We start from the raw sequence: 24,127 nt of genomic DNA on the forward strand, positions 1-24,127 counted from the left end.
CATACTGGCATATCGAAGTACCCTTACACTCCAAGAGCTAGGTACCACGTGCTGCGGGTGCCGGCACTGCAGGGGTTCCTGATCCAGCCGCAGGGTTTGTTACCAGACAGCTGGTGAAGGCTCACCCCCACTGCAGAGACCTGCCAGTAAGGTCAGCATGAGATTCATTTAGCCTTGCAGTAGGTTTGGCTTGCGCAGGGCTCTTGTGGTAGGACATGTGCCTCCCTCTTTGGATGGGTGGGTTCGGGAGAAAGCAATAAGCCTCACTGCCGAGCATGATCAACCTTTATTCTGATAAACTGAACTGGATACAGACTTTCCTGGCCTCCTCTAACCCATTTTACTGCACAGGTGCTGAAGGCAGTGAGCTTCAGAGCTTCTCTGAAAGCAGACAAGCATTAGCAGAAGAGGAAGGCATTGAAATGTCCAAATCCTGTCCAGTTCTGGAACCAACACTTGAGCAGCTAAGCAACAAAGCCACTTAATGTAAACCTATAATCTCGTACACTTGAACATCTCCCCCCAGTTTAAATAGGCTGCTTCCAGAGTGCAAAATCTTGCTGACAGTAGCAAATAAAAACAGCCTCAAACCTGCCGCAGACTTTGTTAAATTAATGAATGAAAAGTTGTGTTTATTTCTCTCCTGTGTTCACAAGTAGCCTATTTTTCTGATTTAAAACCTGAGCCAGAAAAAAAGACTTTCTAATACAATACCTCATAAACAGTTTCTACTAGGAGCCTGTTTTCCTCTCCCCCTTCCTTTTAATCACTTTCCCAGTGCAATAGGAATAGAATGCTTTCTTCAGGCTGAGATTTTTTTCATCCTAAATTACAATATAACTGCTGTATTGGAAGTGGAAGCAACAGACTGCTTTCTTTTAAAGACAGTACGTCTCCACAGTAAGGGACAGTTTTAAAGGAAGCCAAGGCCTACCTACCTGTTGTGCTGGAAAAAGAGTTGCACCCATTAATTGTAATTGAAATGCACCCCTGCAAGATTTATGTCTCTGAAGAAGTTAGCAGTGGACTTTGTGAAAGGAAGGATGTGAGACCAGACAGCCCACTGGTCCTTGCTGGTATGCCTGTTCTAAGGCATTGGTGTCTGGGCTTGTGAATCACATAAAAAATACTAACAACTGTGAGCACCGGGGCTGCTGAAATCTGGTGTCCTCCGGTGCGTATCTCCTGGTGGCTTGTGAGCTTGGTGTGATAGTTTTTCTTGTAGCTAGGGATTTCAGAAGGACTTTCTTTCTCCTTGTCCCATGTTGATTCTTTAGTAAGGGTTGATCTTACTGCAGCCTTATTAATTTGCCTCTTTCTTCTCCAGGCTTTTTTTCATGAAACCTGTAGTTATCTGTGAGGTTCCTTCACTTCTGTCAGGTTAGTTTGAAACTGGCCAATGTTTTAAAGCATTTAGGTTAAAATGGTGTGAAATCTAAGTAGATAAAGAAAGCAAGCATGCAGTGGGTTGGTTGCTTATGATACCAAGCTAGCATGGCTATGTAAAAATTTAAATACATGCAGAACTGATTGCTTACTGGAGACATGATTGGACTAGACTGGAGTTGCTGCTTTGCGTGTAGGCACATTCATTTTTACGTGTTAAAGATCTACATATAATTAAAATTGAAGAAAATCAAGCTGTGCACAATCAAAAAAATAAATAACTCTACCTTGGGATTCTTTGTAAATGGACATTACCTTCCTGCTCTCTAAAAATCATGAATGATTACATATCAAATTTAAATTAGTTTTAGGAAAATTATTTCTATTACTCCAGTAAAATAGTCTTAGGCTCAACATTTATATTTTAAAATTTTGTAACTTGTTTAGAATGGTCAGGTTTCAAATTTAGCGTGAAATTCAAGCCATTTCCAGACATAAACTTAACCTGTCATTTTTTCATCTTCAGTTGATGTCTGGGGCCACAGGACCTGCTTTTGATATCACACCTTTAACTACAGCAGAAGAAAGTACATTATAAATAATACAGACTCCTCACAAGCTTGATGTACAGTGAGTGTATGCTCAGCTGATACCAAGCAATTGATAGGCTTTCATTACTGTGTATGGCTGTTCTAACACATCTTAGGAAGAGACATTCCGTCAGTTGTGCCTTTTTCTTTTTTTTTTCTTTTTTAACAAATGACTGTTTTGTCTTTTCCTTTCTCAGATGTGGTCTTTATTATGTATTACCTGTTGAGTAAATTCTTTGATGACCTGTAAAGTACATATGTCAGTGTAGATTTTTGATCCCTGCTCTTTGTGTTCCTCACTCTGGATGTATAGACCATCTGGTGAGTTTTGATCCCCAGACTTAGTAAGTCTTAGACTCAAGTTGCTGATGCGCATGCTTGGGATTAGGTATACCGCAGGCACAAAATGGTGCTGCTTTAAATCTTCCTTTTGAGTGGTCAGTATGTGAATTTGTTAGGACGCATTCAGAAGGAAGGATCTTAAATGCAGGGGAAAAATAGAGAGTATTTTTAAAATATTTAATAGTTCATGTTCTTGCATGTCCTGTTTATCCTGTTTCCTCAGTGTTCCCCCTCCAGATTATCTTCAGCAGCAAGTGTTTCTGGCAGCTGTCTGCCGAGCCATAAACAATAGCTGTATTGACTTGAGAAGGAATATGCACATACCTTTCTTGTCGAGGTACAATCCCCTCTGAGTTGTTTGTGTTTCAAAAATAATAAAAGACATATCAAGATTTACTGATGGATGAGCTAGAAAAAGTGATAAATGTAAGTATCGATTCACAAATGCCTAGGGTAGGTCCAATCCTGTGAAGACTTACAGATGTCACTGAATGTATCTATGAAGGTAGCATCAAAACATCAATAACACTAGTTGGGCAAATAAAGTTATCTATATTATGCACTTGCAAGATCAGCCCCTTTAGTTTCCACAACTATTAACTGAAAATATCTGTTGCTATTCAAGAAATAACTACTTCTCTTCAGGTAGCTTAACCTGGATGAATTGAGGGGTAATCTGGGGACAGTTTCATGCTCCTCTGTTGAAGAACACATAATTGAACTGAAAATGTCAAAAAGACAGAGGTAAGATGGTAAAAAACACTAGGGTGCCTTCTTTGCAAAAAGAAATGAAAGGATCTTCATAGCTTTGTCTTCATTTCAGTTGATAGTTAAAAGTTCATACATTTTAGAGAAAAGGTATCAACAGTCAATGAGAACAGGATGTGTTTAAAATTAATAACATTAAAAACTAGCAGGAATGAGTGAATGGCAGCGTAAGTTCTTCAAAGAATTCTAAAAAGTGTGGGCGTGCAGAGGTTACACACTGCAGCCAGGGAGTACACGGCTGCTGGGACAATCCTGGCTGCCCCAGGATCAATTGCAGATTGACACACGACTCAGATGTGTGCTGTGTCACCATCTTACTCACTGTCCTCCAAGACCTTCAGCATTCTGGGACCATCTGAGGGACTAGCCTGGGACCATCACTGAGAGAGAACATACAAGGTGGGAGATTCTCCCGTTGACAGTACTGATGGATAGACTGGATGGGACACGGAGTTTTGTCTACTGAAAGCCAGGAGCTCATTAGCCAAACACCAGCAGTATGTGGTGTCTGAAAAGAAGGAAGCAAGTCCAGACCTGACAAGCTTGTTGATGCTGTGCTGGTGGGGGCCATGCCACAATTTTAAGCTGCTGCTCAACAAAACCAGAATCTCATGTTCTTTTAGGACTGGCCCACTCGTGTTAGTACAGCTGTAGTACTGCCCCAGCCATTTTTTTCTGCCCCTTGAGCTTGTGTGTGTGTTTGTGGCCTGAATCCAGGCCTACCCACGCTGAGTGTGCATGTGATCACACACACAGCTCTTGGGCTGAGAAGACTTTTGGCATGGGGCCGGCGATCATGCAATGACACAAGAAGCTCGATGTCCCTATGAACACCAAAAAATGAAAGCCTTATCATTACAGGAGTTGCTACATTCTCTCCCTGCAGCTGCTTTGGTGAATTAGACAAGGCTGCTGCTGGCATTTCAGAAGAAATCAGGGCAATTGGGGTCTGGATTAGAAAATGTGCTCACTGCTGGTGAGCTACCTGGTGACTCTGCTCAGACCTGACCACTGCTGTCTGTAAGTGGCAAAATGCAACAGTTAACACTGTGAACAAGGAAAAAAACCCAGACCTCCAGGTCTGTAGAGCTGAGGGAGCCAGAAGGAAGAAAACATTCCAACTCTTGAATTCTCAATTATTTTCAAGAACATCACGATCTCATATGGGAGTGATTCATATTAAATCTGAATTGTCAGATTAAAAAACAAACCCCAAGAGAACCTTCCCTCTTGATAAGTCTGTTTTGCTTCCTGAGTGCTTGTTTAATTGAAGTCAGTAGAAGAGAATCTTAGCTTACCAAAGCCCTGCTAATACTCCCAAGTTTTTCTCCCAGATACAGACTTAGACTGTGACTGGTCATAAAGCAGCTGCACAGGGGAATAGGCCATATACATCTCTTCTACAACTTCTGTGTGGTTCTCTGATCTTAGTGCCAGCTTTACTCCCATCACACCTGCCTTAAGGGAAGGGCAAGGCACAGACAGAGTTTATTGTTTATCAAGAGCATTGCAAATATGTTCTTTTTTTGCAAGACGTACAAAAGAGAGGCCATGGAAAGAATTGTGCTTCTAAAGCTCTTTGTCCTTAATGTTGCACTTAAGGAGCTTTGAAGTACTGTTATAGCCAAGCTCTAGAAATTTGATTTTTAAGCAGTGTGAAGTCTTACAGTCAGCGTTCAGTAGCCTGAAGGTAGGATCTATTTTGAGCTTTCAGTGATCAATGGGAACATAATTGATTCAATTTGCAAAGTCACCATTTCCTGTGACAATATAGATCCAGGTTATTCAAGTAATGGCTAGGTAGGGTCATGCGCCTGTGAGGCAGCTAAAATACCTATAGTATGATCCAAAGAGAAAGTTTTGCATTTTTAAATAGAGTAGGGGGGAAAAAGCCTCAAGCCAACGTTTGCTTGTTTATCACTACTGAATGAAAACATACATGTTCAGATTGTAGCAGCTGATACGGAAGCACAAAGGGTCATTCTCCCCATCCTTGTATCATATAAGCAGATGGATTGTGTGGGTTTGAAGTATGGCTGCTAGAGCAGGGTGTGGAGGCAGGATGCCTAGAGGAGCTGCTGTAATTCTGATACCCCCGTAGGTCTGTAGTGTGCTGGGCTGTCCTTATCCATACCGTAAGAGGTGTGCTGCAGAGCAGGTATTTACCAGTGTGTAGATGTAAAGCCTACTCGGTCCCAAGGCATCCCTCTTGGGGATTAATGGCGTAGGCGCTCCCTGTGTGTAGGTGGTGCGTGGAGACCTGTAGTCACTACTTCTGAAGTGAAGCAGGCACATGATGGATTAGCCCGTGATACAAAGAAATGGCAGTGTAGGCAAGATACGATTGAAATCATCACGGTACCCCAGCGTTCTCTTTGTTTTCAGCTTCTGTTTACATTTGGATTCAGCTGCTTTTGTTTCAGACCAAAGGAGCATTTGGGCACTTAAAAGCTTATCTACTTTTTCCACATATACTTGCCAGTCTAACAACAGGTTATACCTCTATCTTCTTTGCCCTGCCTATGACACCTGGATCATCATGCCTACAAGGAAGTTTCCTTTTTTTCCTCTATTTTTCTTACGTATCCTATAAAACACAGCAAAAAAATGTATGGAAATGGGGAATTTCAATCTAGAAAAATTCGGGATAGAAAAATAATCCCAGACACTCCCTGTATTTTCTATGCAAATAAATATTTTGGTTTTGTTTTTGATTATTTAACATGTGGTACTGGAAATGTAAGACAGTATTTTACAAAAACAAAGGAAAAAGGCTTTGCAAAAGTTTTGTTCCCAAGTCTCAAACACAATGTTCTAATATTGTCAGAGCTTTTTTCCTAGGCTGATTTTGCCAAAACAACTTTATAATACAAGTAATTAATTTTTCAAAACATGATGATTTTTCAGAATCATGTATTTAGACAGAACTCAATATAACTCAGTGCAAGTGGACTGAAAAACAGGCATTTTGGCCACCTAACATTGTAATCACAGAAAGAAATGAGGAATGAACCTCATGAGCTCTGCAAAAATGCAAGAGAAATAATTCGAATGGCTGACCCGATCTTGCTACCACACTCCCCTTCCATCGCTTACCAGGGCTTTGTTACGGGAGCTGTGGAAGCACTGGGAGATTCACCATTTCTGGCCTTCAAGTCCATCTGTGCTTTGCTCCACTTGGCCTGGGGGATAATACACACTCACCTGAGTGATTCCACGGTACTCCCGAGGCAGATCCTCTACTCTCCATATCTGTAGAGAAAATAAGACATCACCAATGTACATGCCCACTCTGGGTACAGAAACAGGGTTTAGTTTTGCAGATAAAGGGATGCTCCACAGTGCAAACGGATTTTCTTTCTTCCTTTCTTTCAAGCATTTAACTATTTTTGTATTGAATGGATGTGAAATTACATGAGCTCTGATCATGTGAATAATGCATGAGATTTAAGACAAACACATGAAAGGAGCTTATTTTTCATGTCAAACAATTCTTTATTTTTTATGGTACAAATTAAAAGTGACAGATCTGAAGCTGTTAAGAAATACACAAAGTGCAGCTTTACTGACCATACAGATATTGCTCTAGATTAAGTACAGTTTTTGTCAGTTTTTTTTATTTTTTATTTTTTTCATGTTAAGCAACCTGTGCAGATAAATCAGCTTTGGTTTCAAAGTCAGAGTAGTAAGGAGCTTTTAAATATCCAGTTTGGTTTCTTGGTCACAAGTCCACCACATCAACTCCTTTTGTAATTATTTGTATTTTTTAGCAACACAATACAGTCCATTTTGTACTGCCATCTTTCCCGCTGCATGCTCCATGCATGGAAAAACAGATCTCTTTGCAGTGCTTCATAAGTGACCCTGGTGACCATTCTGTAGATTATAGCACATAGGACAAAAATAATAATAATAATAGTAATAATAATAATTAATAATAATAATATCACTTTTTAACAATAAATAAACAGATGTGCCCCACATAATCTCAAGTTGGAAACAAGCAAACCACATGACAAAAAGCTCATTACAAAATGTTTTCCAAACAGATTTTACAGTCAAACATTGACATGGAAATCAATTTCCTCTCTTATCTTCTTATTTGAATGTTGGTCAATAACTGGGTACAAGTAGAGTGCTGAGGTAAAACACTGATGAACAGTTTTATTTTTGTATTTCTTTTTTTTTTTTTTTTAATAGTAACAGTTTAGTATTGCGAGATTGTCAGCAACATTTAGCCATATCTATACAATGTGCATATACCTACATACATTGAGCTTTGGTCCAGCATTGAGAAGACGAGCAAAGGCATTTTACATATTTCTTTTTGGTTATAGCTTGAGTTCTTTGATACGCCTCTACTTGTTCCTTCCTAGCTCCTTTTTGCTTTCTTGTTCTCTCTTTTTTCTTTTTTTTTCTTTTTTTTTTTTTTTTTCAGTAATAACGTAAAGAAACTGGAACCATTTGAATGCATTTGATTTCTTCAACTGTCCAAAATAGCTTTTTAGTGAAAAACTTAAAAAGACAAAATCAGAACAGTAAGTGAACCCTTGGTTCGTTATTCAAATAATAATTTTATATATATATATATATTTTAAAAAATTCAATGATCAATAAATTGGAAAACCATTAAACCTTCACATATGACTGAAGAGACTTTTGTTTCATTTGCTGGTAGCAATCTATCTTTTAGTCACATGCAAAATTAAAAGGTATTCAAATGTAATCAATACATGAAAATTCTTTACAAATGGAAACCAGAAATGTTGCCAGTAACAAAATAAACCAAAATATTTTTGGCCCCCCAAAGATGTATGACTCACACATAATTTATCTTCCTAAGAATCTGTTCAGGCACCATTTATGCCTCATAGCAAAAATTTGTTTATAAAAAAATTAATATAAGAAGCATTACAACACTTTATAAATAATTTACAAAACATAATACAAAATTAGAAAACTGTAAAAAAAATCACTGCACATGAATGGTTTTAAGACTGTGGGATGAACATCATTTTTTCTTCCAAGCTGGCGATTTATATTTATTTTACATTTTCACTGTCCTAGTTATATCCTTCCGATATGTACTTTGGAACAGAAAAGAGCTTACATAACTGCTGCCAGCATATTTTTAAACATTTAGTATCTTTCATACACTGTTTAGTTAACTTTTCTTCTTGGGGGGATTTTTCTTCACAAAATTTAGAGCAGTCCCTGGGAGAACTGGAAATTCAGTTTTTAGGCAAAGAATGGTTGATGGTTTTGTTCCCAGGCTGTTGATGATGATGGGGTGGGGGGTGGGGGGTGCACGGTCTGGAGGGTGGTGGCCGAACGGGTAATTGTGTATGTGGCATTAATGACTGGACAGTTAGCAGCATACTGGAGACATGGGCAGGACTTCAGGAGTGTCCGCTTCCAAATATGATCTGTTCTTCCCTGCTTCTCTGTTCGCTTCTGGGTGGTCTCCTGATCGTTATGTAAATTGAACTGTGGCCACAAGTTGAGGGCTGTCTGGTATAGATAACAGAGATATATCTGTGGATACAGGTATCTATGGATAGCGAGGGAAAAGAAAAAACCCTGAGGGGCAGATGTTGCTGTGAGACTCTTTACTTCACGTGTTCAGATTGGATAAAGCGTCTCTTTTGTCCCTCACAATTTGCCTGTGGTTACTGAGGTGTTTTCTCCCCCAGTAGATATTTATGTATCAACAGTTGGAAAAGAGTCAATAACAATTCTCACTCTCCTCCTCATAAAAGCAATACTGAAAATATCCTTAAACATACCCTGCTGAAGCTTAAAGCCTAAAATGCATTTGTTGGATGTGAGCCCAGCCCGGAGTACTGGACCCTCAGTGCTCTCCAATCCTGACCTTTGAGAGTGCTCACATTTAGAGGCAGTTTCTGGCACAGACGATGGCCTCTGAAGCCTTAAAACCCCACCAAGCATGCAGCAAATACCCCATTCTACAAGGCAAATCCCATTAATAAAATAGCGAGGGCCGGATTCAAAGCCTAGTGAAATCAATGGAAGTCCTTTTCTTTCACTAAGTTTTGGATATAGCCTTGAGTTCTTGAAAACTCTGTAAGAGAGGTGTTATTTGAAGAGTCCAGCACTTCAGGAACCTCCTTCAACATCCTGGGCAGACCAGCTAAAATCCATTACAACCATCCTGAGGTCAGTGAATGCGATCAGGAGTATAGACCAGCAGAATTTTGCTCTACCACCTCTACAGTGAGCTGAACCAAATCCCCACTGTTATCTATTAGAAAGTCCTGATCAAGATGCAGCTTCTACCCTAATAGGGGGCTGAACCCCAAAGCCTGGAGCAGAACTCAGCAGAAGACGAAAATCGCAGGTGACCTCCATGGGTCATACCCCACTGAGAACATGCAACACCCTTCTCTACCTCTGAGTCTCGGTACACTTATAGATCCAATGACCACAGTATTTTAGAAGATGCTTGTCCAATCAAAAAGGAAGCCACAGAGGTAAGTTGCCTTTAAAGGAAAATCAATTCACCTGAAACATACTGCAGGTGACCCATCTTATTACTCCCAAAGGATATTCAATGGGTTTCCCTATATCCTGATTGCTCAGCCTGGCCAGTGGTCACAGCAAACACCTGCAGAAACACAGCCTCCTACTGAAGAGGTCAACAGGGCAAGCATCAATACCAGGATGGCGTAAAAAAAAAAAAAAAAAAAGCAGAAGGAACAAAGCACCACCACTGAAACAGTCCATAGTGACATAGTGATCAAAACATCCTCATCACTTCTCGGCCCGTCCATTTCTTGTCATCAGAATCTCAAATTTCTTTGGCTAGCAGACTTTGGAGAGAAATTGCTTCAAACAGAACCATAATATCGATGCAGTACAGAACCAAGTGTGCAGTTTATATTTATACTACAAAATGAGTTTTGATAACCTCTCCAGGTTCATGGCCAAAGGACAGAGAAATCCCAAGCTACACATTCCACAAGAAGCACAATGTTCAGCATGGGCTGACAGTTCATCAGACATAATCCTAATCCTTCTTTGTCCTCTATTGTATTTCAGCATATCAACATAAAAGTGTTCATATTTCACTTTTCTTTTTAAAAATCTTCAAACAGCATTGGGTTATGTGGGTTTGGGGAAGGGGTGGAGAATGAGCTGGAAGGGGGAACGCAGCAAAAACAATCAGAAAAAAAAAGAAAAAAGAAAGAAATGCAAACCAAGACATACACCCTTAGAAGAGAAATACCAAACCCTGCAAATCACAATAAAAATAAATTATTTTTGGCACCCAAACACTTGGAGATTGCAAAACTGTTGACTAAATGAAAAGGAGGTGACTGCTATGGAATGGCTTTAACACCTGTTTGTACACACCTGCTGGGGGTGTGAACAAGGATGAGAGAAATTAATCCTGTTGTTTTCCTCTTTGCAAAATACAAATGTAAAAATTCATAACACAATTTCACACTCATAAAAGAGTAGACTAACAATCTAGTTTGCAATGCCATGTTTCTGACTTTGGTTAATAGTTTTCATAGTGAATCAGCACTTGATACCTGAAAGGCTACAATCACTCCTCCAGGTGGCAGGCTTGTATTCTCTTTTTAAACAGATAAAAGGTTTTTTTTTTATTTTTGTTTTTTTTTTGTTTGTTTTGTTTTTCCTTAAAATGTGTTCACATTTTCATAATATACAGAAAAAAAGTAAGCAGTTATTTGGTTTACTTTAAGTCCATTTAAAAAAACTGGCTTTTTCTTTTTTGGGGGGAACTAATTCTACGACACACACACACACTAAGTGTTGTGTATTTTTTTGTTTTGTTTTTTAAATAGGAAAACCCAAGGACATTTATAAACTGTTCTGTCCTTCTCGTAGTTTTCTCAGTCTTTTACTTACAAGGGTGATGAACAGGTATTTTCACAGAGTTCAGATGGTTATGTTTCTGTTGGTGTGGGGTTTTTTTGTGTGTGGTTTTGTTTTGTTTTGTTTTTAGGAGTTTTCTTCCAGAGAGTCTGTTAAAGGCTCCATAGGAACTGCTGTCGCAGGCTCGTGTTGTTTCAAACGTTTAATTGTGTTCTTCAGTGCTTGCCTCTTATTGCAGAACCAAACTCTAACTACTTCCCGGTCATAGTTCAGTTTCTCTGCAATCTCTGTCATTTCTTGCCCAGAGGGGTGCGTGTTCTTCTCAAAGTGGGCATTCAAGATTTCAAGGGCTTGTGGCGTGAATGAGGTACGCCTCTTGCGCTTTTTGGATGGTTCGCTTCCAATAAACTCGGTAAGGTTCTGCATACCTGCTCGATGGCGGGCCTCAGCCTCAGCCATCCACCGCTCAAGCACCGGCTTTATCTTCTGGGCACTTTTAGGGGTGATGTCCAGCTTTTCAAACCTGGCAGGATACAAAAGGCCAGGGTTCAGTTTGGCTGTCAGACTGCTAGCTATAGTGTTCTCTTGGGCTTCCTGTGGTAGGAAAAAGTGGCTTCTCAGGATGGTGTGTCTGAGGGAAAATTGAGAAAGAAGAGTCTTACACTGATGCTCTGCCAGGGTGGGACTTCCTGCCTGCCTGATTAATTGACTGGCAGAGGCAATTTACAATGGATTACGAAAACTATCAGATAGGTATCTATCAATAAATATATATATAGCTAGATATTTAAGCTAACACAAAACGAGCACTACAACAAAATTCTAAGTACACTAAATAATACAGGTTATGAGTCGCATTTTCGTATTTCTGACGATCTTCAAAACCCTTAAGGCTAAGTCTAATTACAGGAAATGACATCAAAGGTAATTGCTCTTTATCACCTTGTCTTTGTGATTAATCCTTTTGTTTCCCCTCCCATCCCATGTTGTCCAAACACCACAGCTTTAATAATACAAACCAATGACAGTTACTATCCTCTGAATATCAGGTTTCCTTTCCTTTCATTTTTCAGCAATTTTCACTGTTTGCAAGTTAACGCTATATCCCTTTTCTGGGTCGGAAAAAGATTCCCATGGCTACAGTGGTGTTCAGCTGAAACAGCTGGACACTTTGCAATTATCTTGACTGCTCCCACAATGTGCAAAGACAGACTCATGTTTTCCAGATGAAACCCAGCATAATAGTCTACTAATGCGCTGTGGCACCAAGCTGGGTTTATTGTGGGATTTCTGCAAACTGTACCAGAATGATATCATTTCCTGTAAATGAGGTCTTCTATGTATCATTTTGCCATCAAAAGTCTTTTGCCAAACCAGATTTTACAAGTATTATAAAACATCTGGAAAAGCAGCCACACAAAGCTTTAATCCTTTCAAAAACAAGCAGAAGAGCTGAGTTCACATTTCAAGTCTTATAAATACTTGTTTCTTTCATTTACGGAGTTCATCCTCTCTTGCTACACGTTAACCCAAGTCCTCTGATGCCACCCATTCGTATTCCCCCACTTCGCCTATGTCCACCCCGCACATTGCGGTATTTCAACGTTGCGGAAAGGCAACAATTATTGTGTGACGCTGCTGCACTCTCCAGCCCACCCGGTGCTGAAGCACTGCCACCGCCGCCGCTAATCACGACGTGCTCTGGCAATGACACCCACCGAATCAATGCCTTTGTGTAAAACAACTCGGTGACTGGACTTGGCAATTTTTAGTGTCTCTATTCAGCACGTGGTGGCTGCAGAAAATATTCCAGGAAGAAACAAAGCATTTCTCACAAACAAAGAATAAGAAAAGGAATAATTTCAGATAATAACACTCCAGAGGATTTGTGACTGGTGCCTGGGATCCTAGTGTGGCATTGACTGCAAGGTGTCCTTCCTTGGTGTCCAGTGATATTTCAGGCTGAAGTGTACAATTTAGCACGCACTGTCTCAAGTTAAGAAAATGCCGTCATTTGCATGCGGAACATATCAGCAAGGTGGTATATTGCTGATACGACCTGCAGAAGGCACCAGGAGATTCTACTTCTGTCTCCAAGTTGGTCATTTAACTTGCTTACCTTACTGTCCTTTCCATTACCCTGGAGTTTGTACCGAAACTCCTTTGTTACCGTTAAAAGAGAAGTTAAACCTACTATTTCTGAGGAACAGCGTGCTGCCACTGAAGCAGCTTGTCTTGGTGCTTAACAAGAAATGCACAGTCATAGCAGGTTATTACACCACAAAATTATATACATCTGAGGTGGTCAAAGGAAATAAAAAAATCTTATAACCTTGCAAGTATTTGGGACCAGCTTTGCGACCCGGTTCTCATGTTCTGAGCAATTCGCACCTCTAAGGAGCCCTCTGTAAAAGGTCTCCACATTCTGGGCTTCTGTTAGCTATGTCTGTGCTCCAACTTCATCTTTATTGGGGTTTTCATGACAGTTGGTTAGTGGGGAACCCTTTCTCTTAGCAAAATTCAAACCATACCCAGTGGTTTTCTCAGGTGTGAGGTAGATGGAGGAAATGAGCAGACAGCAAACTAGACAAAAGCAAAGGAAACTGCAATTTATCACTTCAAAGTATAGTATGTTAAACAGCAACTTAAGACTACAACAAATGGGCGATTGCTAAAAACTCCACCCGTTTTAGGCATTCTTTACCCATTGACCACAGGGAAGAAAAAAAAAAATAAAATTAATCCTTAGCAACAGGGAGGAATAGCATTCATATCATTGGCATTGCTTGTTAGTGTTGATGCTGCAGTACATGTTGTTTGGTATAACGATATACAAGTCTTGAAACAAATTTCCCAGCAGTAGTATCCTTGTATAGACTGAATAAAGGTTATTTTCTACAGGGAGGTATCTTATAAGAAAAAACAGTAGGGGAGACCATAGAAGTGAGAGGATCCTATGGAGCTTTTTGTATTTAACAACAATCAATGGGTTTTATGGAAAATCATTGAGCAAAATGTGAGCTGCAAGCTCACTACCCCATACTGATGTTATTTATAACCTTAGTCTTAAACTGCAGGAAAAGTACACTTCCGTTCTATGGGGAATACATTAAAAGTATAAAGAGCAGATAAAAAGACAGAGCATTTCATGGATCACCAAGAACAAAATCCACTTAAATGAGCTTAGAGTTGGTTTCTTGGCTTTCCCTGATGGAGAAGGACTATAAGGCATTGCCCAAGAGGAAAAAGCTGTTACCTAAGTGTGTTTGTTACCTCATGCATAAACATGGGATTACTATAACACACATACATGCATATAGGGTGTTTGCTTCTAACTACTTTAACTCTGTCAAGGCTGTATTATCATTTCTTATGATTAGGGCAGATTTCTGCTTCTGCTTTGCATACATGGGTTGTCTGTTTTTTTAGTAAACGTTTGGGTGATAAAAGATGAATAGTTGCTGGTTTGCAAGATAGCAGGAAGGATAATTTTTCCCCTTCTGTGTTGCCTAGGTAAATCATCATTAACATCCTATATGTGAAGTGCTAACCACAGTAATACAGGTTTTAACTTAGCAGGGATGCAGCCATGAAATATTTGTTCAGTAACCCTATCTGTAGAAAATGGCACAGTATGAAGAGGGTCAGCTGGTGCTTATCCAGCATCAGCAGGGTCTCCAGCTCATCTACTGAAATAAGTCTCAATGCCAGGAACATTGTTTCTCACTTGTTTAAAAAAGGACGAGGGAAAAAAAAAAGACTGAAGTTACTTTAGGGGTACACAATAAGAACATTTTCTCTGCCAGATAGCAACATTATTGGCTAATTTAAGTCCCAGATTAAATAATACATTCTAAAGACATGAGACTCAAACACAAGCATGCTCCTTGCAGTAAGCTGAATAATTAATTATTAAGAACAAAGAGAGGAGAGGAGAGTTTATGATGTAACTTGTTACCTGCAGATGGCAGACTGGCTATAGGCTGGGCCTTCGGTGGCGCTTAGGGCTTGGCCAACTTGAGTCTGTGTCAGGCCAAGGGACAGGCGCCGGATTTTAAAAGCTTTGGCAAATTCTCGGATTTCTTCCAGATTCACCCCATCCACCTCTCCAGTGGCTGTTTGAGGATCTGTTGAAATATTTTTTTTTAATCATGTCAGTTCTTCATGTTATATACGAGTGAGCTAGGCTTACACCAGCTTTCATTGTGAAGATGTTAATGTTTGGGTTTTTTTAAATACTTATCCCTTTCTCTTCCCCAGACACAAACAGACTTGCCTTCTCAGGTGTGTTATGAAGCATGTTCAGATTGCTAAAATGCTAACTAGGCTGCAGTATTTCCGGGTGCTGGTGAAAGATTTCCGAAGACGTATTTTGTTGCTGAACTCCTGAAAATGGCCAACTCACCTCAGAGTGAGTGAGTGCCTGGCCTCCTCACTGCCGTTTGTGCCTTGTAAAAATATGCCCCATGTTGACAAGTCATGTTCCTCGTTTTCCCTTTTTTATCACATACAGAAGGAAGGCTGGTGTTAATATATTTATTTGCAGTCTGTGGGGAGAGCTACATATATTCACGAACTGCTTGGGTTTTTAATTTGAAATCAAGACCTTCTGATTTATCTAAAATTAATGCCAAACAAGGAGATTCACAAACCTTCCTTCCCTCTTTCACCATACCCAACCCAAACTGCCAGCCAAACATCCAAAATAACCCAGCAAATGAACAAGCCCAAACGAAATGCCATCTTTTAAAACGCCTTAATTTAAAAATCATCTTTTAAAATATGCCCTTCTGAGAAGCAGCCTTTCAAGCTTTTCGTTCTGCCTCCTATCAGGTTGATAATCAAGGAGTAGCAACATCAGCCATTAGGTTTTGGATTGTAATGCTGCACAATTTTTTACTTTTACATTAGCCCCTCAGAAGATAATGTTTATGATGCTGTGAGAATAAATCTGTCCTTCCTCTCCATAGCAGTTTACTGACACAGAAGCCTTTGTCCCTGAAAGGGCACATAATAAAGAATGTCTACCACAGGAAAGCTCCTTTGGTGCTGGATAACTCGGTCAATTTAGGACTTATCAAGGGAAATGACACAACAGCTGGAGAATGGAACTTCCCCCCCCCCCCCCCCCCCCCCCCCGAAAGCTACTGATCCCTGGCTAAATGAAAGCATTTGCCAAGTCAGAGACAGCATGGGACTGGGATGGTGGAAGATTTCAAAGTGTTGTGCAATCCTGCGTGTAGTGAAGCCATTCTCCCAGCCAGACATCTCTATTGTTCTTCACTTCACTCCTCAGACTTCTTAGGTGAAAAGTTTGCAGCACAATAACCCATCAATTTCTGTAAATGCAAGCAGTTGTCCAAGGACGGTGCTATACTACATTACTATTCTGAACCCTATATGAGAGTGGATCCTGCTAGTACTGCTATAGCTAAGGGATTCTCAGCATTACAGTAACAAAGCTTTTATTTTCAGGGGTTTATAAACCTGATGTAAAATTCCCTTATGATGGAAATGTCCTATAAAAAAATCTTTTAGTCCAATAATAGACAAAGGGAAGAGGTCTTTCTGCTGTATGAATTGAGCCTGTATTGATTCATAGCTTGAATGTAAGAAGCACACGCAGCAATAGTTTTTTGAAAATACTCATCTGTGCAACCAGGGACCACATGAACTTAGCAGACAGGTAAACACACACATAGGCTGAACCTAGTTTTGACAATGCTCTGCACTCAGAATCCTCCTTCCTGTTGTCAGTGCTATGCTTGAGCTCACGTGTGCAAAGATGCATGCACACATTCAGTATAAAGCTAGGGTGTGTACTGCTTTTAAGCAGTTGGTGCTGTGACAGGGGCCACTCAGGTTTGCAAAATAATTGCCTTTAGAGGTGCGAAATTTCCCTACTTAACCCATACACAGTCTATCCAGCATACCAGTTCTGATTTTTGGGGACATAGAACGAAGCTGGATGCTTATCTGCCCTATGGATCTCCGAAGAGCAACTGATAGATGCACAAAATATCATAAATGATAATAGCCTCAAAGATTCCCTTGAGTAAAGTGCACTAAGAGGGTGACCTTCCTCACCTCTTTCCTTCCTTCACTTTTAGGCCTCTGACTAAGGCTATTAGGGATGTGACAAAGGACAATTCAGGTGTTCCCAGAGAACTTTCAAAGTAGCAAATGCTATGGCAACTGGCAACTGTAAACCTCCCCAACTCCTGTTAGGAATAAAAGGGACGGAAGAAAGCAAAGGGGTTATTTGCTTGCATATGATTATAGAGAAATTCTGTCAAGTTCTGCTGGATCCTTCTGGCATGGCACTATTGCAACAGTGAATGGCATGGAAAGTCTTTTCCTGCTCGGGGGGCTTGGACAAGGGAACAATTAGGCTGAGCTCTCCTCAAGAGAAAAAACAAACCGTGATGCGCTTCAGGAATATGGGAATAGACTGTAATATATGGCAGAGTATCTGTTGAGAAAGAGGGTTTGTTCTTACATAGTGTCTTTAGGAAGAGGGGGTTACTAACAAAGGTGGACCGAAACACTGAAGCCTTGTATCCCTGAACTCTCGGGAAAATAGCATTTGTATCAAATCAGAACCACTTCTACTTCAGGTGTGATTCAAAGCCCTTTGAAATCCACAGAAGTACTCCCTTGATTTCTGCCAGCTCCATAAACCTCAAGTAGAGATTTGAAGACCACTCCACTGACATCATCATATAACCACACCGGTCTGTTTTACTCTATTGTCTTTAAAATGCCATCAATACATAATCTTGGACTCTGTGGACTGATACATACACATACATAATAGATAATGGACTTTGTTTTAATAAGTTCTGAGCTCTCAGAACAGTTAAGTGTATAGTGCACTTCATATTTTAGGAAGAATAGTTTACTGAAGACTGCAAATAAACTGGTGCTTTTTAAATTAAGTGCCTATCCTAGAGAAGGCAGCACAGTGCCAACAAGAAAATAAAGAATACCAATCTCATTGAGTGGTTGGGATCTACAGTAACAGCATTTAAAGACTCCCAGTGTACGTTACGGCTTGATAGAACAATGGCTGTTGTGTCTGCGAAACTACTGGGTGCTGGAGAAAGGTGAGGGAGTTGTCTGGGACCATTTTAGGGGATATGTGTATGTACCTCCCAATAAAAAGAAAGCCAGATAAAATTCCCCTGGATGTCCTGGTGGATGGTGAAGGTGGACGAGCAGAGTGGCAGAAATAAAAGCCATAGGCTCTCTTTCTGCATTAAACACCCTTTTCTCCTACTGAAGGAAACACTACTCCCACTTTTGCATTCTTCTGCAAATCCCACATGAGTTTGTCGGTGAGTGCAAATATGCTATGATTTTAATAGTTAGGGGGAAGAGTTGCTACAGAGAAATCAGTGCACCCTGAAGGAGAAAGCAAATTTCTGTTGCACAGAGTTCTACCACGGGAGGGATTACAGGGGATGATTTCCCCAGTCAGACAGGAGGAGAAATAGCTGGCAGAGGAAGTCCAATGGAAAGAAAATTGGATAAGAAAGGCAGGACAAAACATTATTAACGGAAAATGGACTGGAGCTCAGGGGAAAGAAAGAAGAATAATTTGTTTGTGGGAGGCATTTTAATTTTATAGTAACAGATGACAGTAAAATGAATTTGGAAGGAAAAAAAGAACTTCATGGAGACCCAAGTCTCAGAGCATGAAGGGAAACCAGTGATTTCCACAAAGAGAACATATGGTAGAAAAGTTAAAGAAATGAGCAGAGGGATGCATCTGGGAAGAGGAAAATTAAATGGAAAAAAGGGGGGAATAATGATGTAGAACTGAATGAAGAGAAGACAAAGGCGAACAGAGGTAGGATGAGACAATACGAAGAAATCACACAGAAGGGACGGGAAGAGTAGAGATGAATCTTGTAGTTCTTTAAATGTCCTTTCTTTGGAAACGAACAAGATTTTGTCCTTAAAATAACTAGCAGTTGTTGCTGGTGAGGGCTGAAGGGATGAGGATGAGAGAAAAGGGAGAAGCTATAGAATACAACAATCCAGGGGGGAAGAAAAGGACATGAAATAAATAAAGGGAAATATATTAAAAAAAAAATAATAAAAAAAGGAAGGAAGGACATACACATTATTTTAAATTAGGAAAAAAATTTTTACATTAGAAAAAATGTAAAATCATAAAGAAAATATGACTAGAATGAAAAGTAAAAGGCATAAGCAAAACAGAACACTAACGCTATTAAAGCCCAGTTCTGATCCTTTTCTCATAGTACCATAGTAATTTCACTGACGGGAGGCAGCCTGTTGTAAAGAGGGTTACTATGTTTACAGTAAGTGTGCAGAACCTTGCCCCAAATAATTATTTAGTGAAGTTATTTGCTGTAAGCATTTCTATTAACAGAATAAAGTAGCTGCATATGCCTAGTTTACATGAACTTTATTATATTTAGCAACAATTTCTGGAATACGGCAAATGTCTACCAAGGGACTCAACTCTGGGGCTTCTGCTGGAGGACTGGACTGCAGCTTTGGAACGAATGAGGAAAAGGAAACAAAAATATTCCTGCCTCAGGAGGGGTAAAGCAATTGAAGAGCTGTTCAGGAGGCCACAAGATGTTTCTTGATGCCCATATGCCTGTGGATTTCTTTCAGAACCACTGACCCATTTGAGGCCTCATCCCACTAAAAGAATTTGAGTGGACTTCAGCAGACACTGGATTTGAATTGTAGGCCTGTTGTGCAAAGCTCTGGCAGCCAGTGTGGGACCTGGGTCGCTAACAAGGCTTTGTTCAATTATGGGCCATAGGCTTGGCAAAGCGGTGTTTCTGCCCTTCAAGGATATGCACCCAGAAGCTGAATGGATTCTGGAAAGCAACAGAACAGGAATGACTTTCTATTTATTTCCCCATGTGAAGTCACGGTTATATGCAAATGGATTTTTAGTCACATGAAACAATTTTCAAATTCGTGAGCATCGATTAAGACTATTTATATAAAAAGATGGTGCTATCAAGGACACCTAAAAGCTGTAAAGGATCCTCTCTGCCTTTTCATGTTTCATTACACCGGTGGTATGATCTTTCCCTACTGAACTGACTGTATTTTCTTCTTTCTTGTAGGCTCATTCCAAATTACTAGAAACCAGGAGGTAGCTCTCTTGTGCCCTGGAACGTTGTTACATGCCAGCTCAAGCAGGCTTACACATGCAGTGTTAGCTCCCGTTTGTGGTCGGCTACATGCTTGCAGGAATACGCTGGACAGCCATTAAGGATCACTGAGATGACTATTACTCCTGTCTGTGTGATAATGCCATGCAAATGGCAGAAATGAGTTATCTGTTCCTCACACTACCGAGTCTGTTGGTCTTGAATAGCTAAGGACTGGATGAAGCTGGAAACATACATTTAAAACCATTCCAGAACTTTTTATTTATGTGTAATTATCATCATGCTTTTTTACAGGTGATCTCTATCAATACCCTCTTCTTTTGGAATGCTCTTAAGACCTGGGTCCCAGTGAATTAATTCCCAAGCACAATGACCTTCTCAGTCTGATGGTATGAAAATTATTTTCTTTACTCCAAGTTCCCCACTTGATTTAATTGAGCTTTCTTCTTTTTTTTTTTTTTTTTTTTTTTTGAGCAAAGGAGAAGCACCCCAACTATTTTCTCTGTGCCATTCACAGAGTATTCACTATGGCTAAGTCTGCCTGGCATTTACCATTATAAGACAAATTTCAGGTCAACTACTTCTGAGAATGAGGCTAGTAAAACATGTTCTGCCCAGGTTAAAAAAAAAACAACGTAATAACCTCTTTTCTTTAAGAAGTTTCAGTTTCCCTATCACTTGAAGTATGGCCTTGATAGGTGTCAGGAAGATAGCTGTTATGTCAGTAACGGGCTTCTTGCCATCCCAATTAAAATCTATCTCCAACAAGTCCAAGCAGGGGAGCCTCCAAAGCTCAAATCTACTCAGTAGAGATTTGCTAAACCTCTGTATGGAGTTTTCTTTAAGATTTTCTCTGTACTGAGGACGCTTGAGCCTAAGGCTGAAGTAGGTGGAAAAGAACACCCTCTTCTGTGGTTTTGGCTCTGGCCTGCTTCGGGCCAGGACAGCAGTAAAGACAGACTGACTCATCTCTCTTCTTAGTGAGCATTTCCCACACTCCTCTGATAGTTTCCAAGAGGGTGGGAGTGGTGACTGCATGATTTACATGCAGAGGGGGCAAAAATTTACCTTGAGTCTAAAGAAAAAGAAATGATGGAAGGAAAAAAAACCCAGAAGACTACTGAGGAGCAGGGATTTGAGTTTGGAGTGGAGGGAGAGAGGGACTGACTATGCAGAGTAGTAATCACTGGGGTCGAGGAAAGAAAAGAGGTAAAAAGAGGCAGTACTAGTGATAAAACAAGGTAGAGGACAGAAACTACCTAATAAAAAGTCTGGTAAAAGGGACACCAATAATGGTCTGGGGTCAGAGATTGACTGGGAGCTGGAGGGGAACTGAAATGGGAAGAGGGGTTGAAGAATGATGGACTGTGGGGAAGGGACTGAGGAAGAGGAACAAAAGCATGGAGGCAAAGGGAGCATAGATCATGTGGAGAAGAGTGTGAGGAAGTAGTGGGACTGGAACAGGACAAGTGGTAGAAGGAGTCAAGCCTGAGAAGAACAAGTAGAAAGTCTGGGTTCAATATCTCCCCCTCTTCCCCAAACTGACCTTCCTGTGCCTCATATTCCTCTGCTCTCAGGCAAATCCATGAGCACAGCATGCCTCTTATTCCTTTAGAGCAGGACCAGCAAGATGATAACACAACCTATCAGCTTTTCCATCCATTCAACTGACAGAAGATCTAATATTTTCAACTATGAATATAAGCATTATCTTATCTTACCATATGACTGACTTACATTACTATTCTGCTTTCGTAACAAACTTGAAATTTATCCAAGCAAAAAATGAAGTTAAAAGAACATCCTCAGAGTTGCACAAATAAACACTCAGAAGCTACAAATGCAGGAGTTACAGTAGCCCACAGCATAGCGTAGCACAGTCTTTGAGCTCCGGATTACCCCTGCCTCGTCTAGTGCACAGGACAAATTGTGCTTCATTATGAAGGACCTGATTGATGTATTGCCTTTTCACTTGTTCAGTGTGTGGCCCCAGACCTCTATTAAAGCTCTTTACCAAAGACATTTTCTCTTGAGCTCTTCTGTTTTTTTAAATCTTAATTTATTTTCTTGTGTTTCTGTAAGATGAGGGTCTTCCCCTTCTCATTCACAGAGAAATGGACAGATATTAAGGGAAAAAGCATTTTTGGCTACCCAGTCTAGGTCAAGTAGGAGATTATTTTTTAGACCATGTCTTTAAATGGTTCTTTACAGAGTTCCACACTGAAAGAGCACTTGAAATTGTAACTGTGAGTACCAGGTTCTTCTGTAAATTAAAGTCCAGAGTCTCAAGCTGGATATTGAGGGAGCACTTGTGAAAAATCTTCTTTAAGTGACTTGTCTGCCGTTGCACTGGAATTACTTGGCAGACAGAAAGCTTCAGCTCCTCAGTCCTCTACCGCCCGAAGCAAGACCATCCTTCACCCTTCTACAGTTCCCTACCTCAAATGATACACAAACTGGGGAACAGTTTAGAGACTCAGGTAGGGAACAAACCCTGGGACAAAAGCCCTCCTGTTGCATTAGTAATTCTGATGCATCCTTAGAACAACTCCATTGGGAATGTACTGAAAGGATGAGAAAAAAAATCACAATTGTGTGATTTTAATCACAACATGTATCATTATCATAAAATACATGTTCTAAGAGGAATTGTATAGGTTGAACAAGAAACTATTTTTCTAGCATCTCCTAACTTTTGATGGATTTATCCTGTAAACTTAAAATGGCTTCTTCCATGTTCCTTTTATTGTGCAGTGCACTTATCCACGTGGGGAAATTGACTGGAATAACCATTGTGGGGTAGAGTTTCCCTCAATAGTGATTCTAGAATATTTTTTAAATAAGAATGTCCACAAGGGAGGCTATTCTGGACTAGCCATTGAGAAGTAACTTATTCTGCACTAGCTATTTTAGTCAATTTTCCCACATAGACAAGGGGTAACTTTATGTATTTTTAACATGAAGCCTCTTATTTGTCTTCTTCCTACAAGCTTGACTACATGAGAAAATTTACTGACAAAGCAATAACAGTATATTTATAACACTATAATTATATCTGTATCTATATATTTTATGTACTTACAGCTACCAATGCAGATATTTTTATTCTAGAATAAAAGTATTCACACTGGGAGTTATATCAGCATAATTTTAACACTATAGCTCTGCTAGTAATTTCCTCATGTAAAGAATCTCTGAAATAATCTAACCAGGATTTTTTCACATATTCCCTTGCATGACAGATTCTCCAAGCCCTCTGTAAGCTTGTATCAGTCATATATTTTACATTACCAATACAGTGTGAGCTATAGTGTTTGTTTACTTGAATTATGTACATGTAATATCTTTGAACAAGGTCATCCAATACACTCAGATTTTTGCAGATGTGCGAAAACTGTTAATGCTTCTTATGTATATTTTTAACCTGCTGGTTTTGCTATGTAAAGACCAAAGTTAATGCTGATAAGGTAATAGCAAAGACTCTGAACTATGTGATCTTGAAGAAAGGGCTGTTCAGGAGGTCAGCTGCTACAATCCTAACACTGAAACTCAGTTATTTCACTGCAGCGTGCTTCTTCCTCCTCTCCACATCTTACAGTTCGTTCTTGTTTAAATTGTTCAAGCTTTTCTTGGCAAGAAAGGTCTCTGGCTCTAGGTTTGTGTAGTGTTAGGGTTTGTAAAATGGTTTGTTACACTAACTAAGCAAACAAACAGTAACCAATAAGCAGCCTAACCAAAAGTAGGATCTGTCTGCCCATCAAATTCTAAGCAATATATTTCATTATATTGAATGATTCATAAACTTCTAATTTCCAAATAACATACCCAACATTTCAGTTATAAGAATTGCCCTCATAAGTCAATTAACAGCTGCTACCATTTTTATGACCATTTTTAGCATTGATTACAATTTCTCAAGGCATGTTTACCTTAAGCCCCATCCATGACAGCACTTAGCAGTCTCACTGGTAAGAGTCACTCTACTTAGCAATATACAATCTACTATATGAA

General features: G+C 39.9%; 1 protein-coding gene across 5 annotated transcripts in view; it reads right to left on the reverse strand.

The window, feature by feature from the left end:
- Positions 1-6,574: 6,574 nt before the first annotated feature.
- The window catches only part of POU6F2 (POU class 6 homeobox 2), a 315,556-nt gene continuing 298,003 nt past the window's right edge, over positions 6,575-24,127 (reverse strand). For 2 of the 5 annotated variants that reach the window (XM_074900920.1, XM_074900921.1), the window contains exons 9-10: positions 14,908-15,076; positions 6,575-11,580 (exon numbers count right to left, since the gene is read on the reverse strand). In XM_074900920.1, the coding sequence (XP_074757021.1) occupies positions 11,076-11,580; positions 14,908-15,076 (674 nt within the window). In that variant the 3' untranslated portion in view covers positions 6,575-11,075. The remainder of the gene's footprint in view (positions 11,581-14,907; positions 15,077-24,127) is intronic. The other 3 variants (XR_012633242.1, XM_074900923.1, XM_074900922.1) reach the window with 3 other exon arrangements.

Source organism: Athene noctua, chromosome 2 (genome assembly GCF_965140245.1).
Source record: "Athene noctua chromosome 2, bAthNoc1.hap1.1, whole genome shotgun sequence".
NCBI classification, from domain to species: Eukaryota; Metazoa; Chordata; class Aves; order Strigiformes; family Strigidae; genus Athene; species Athene noctua.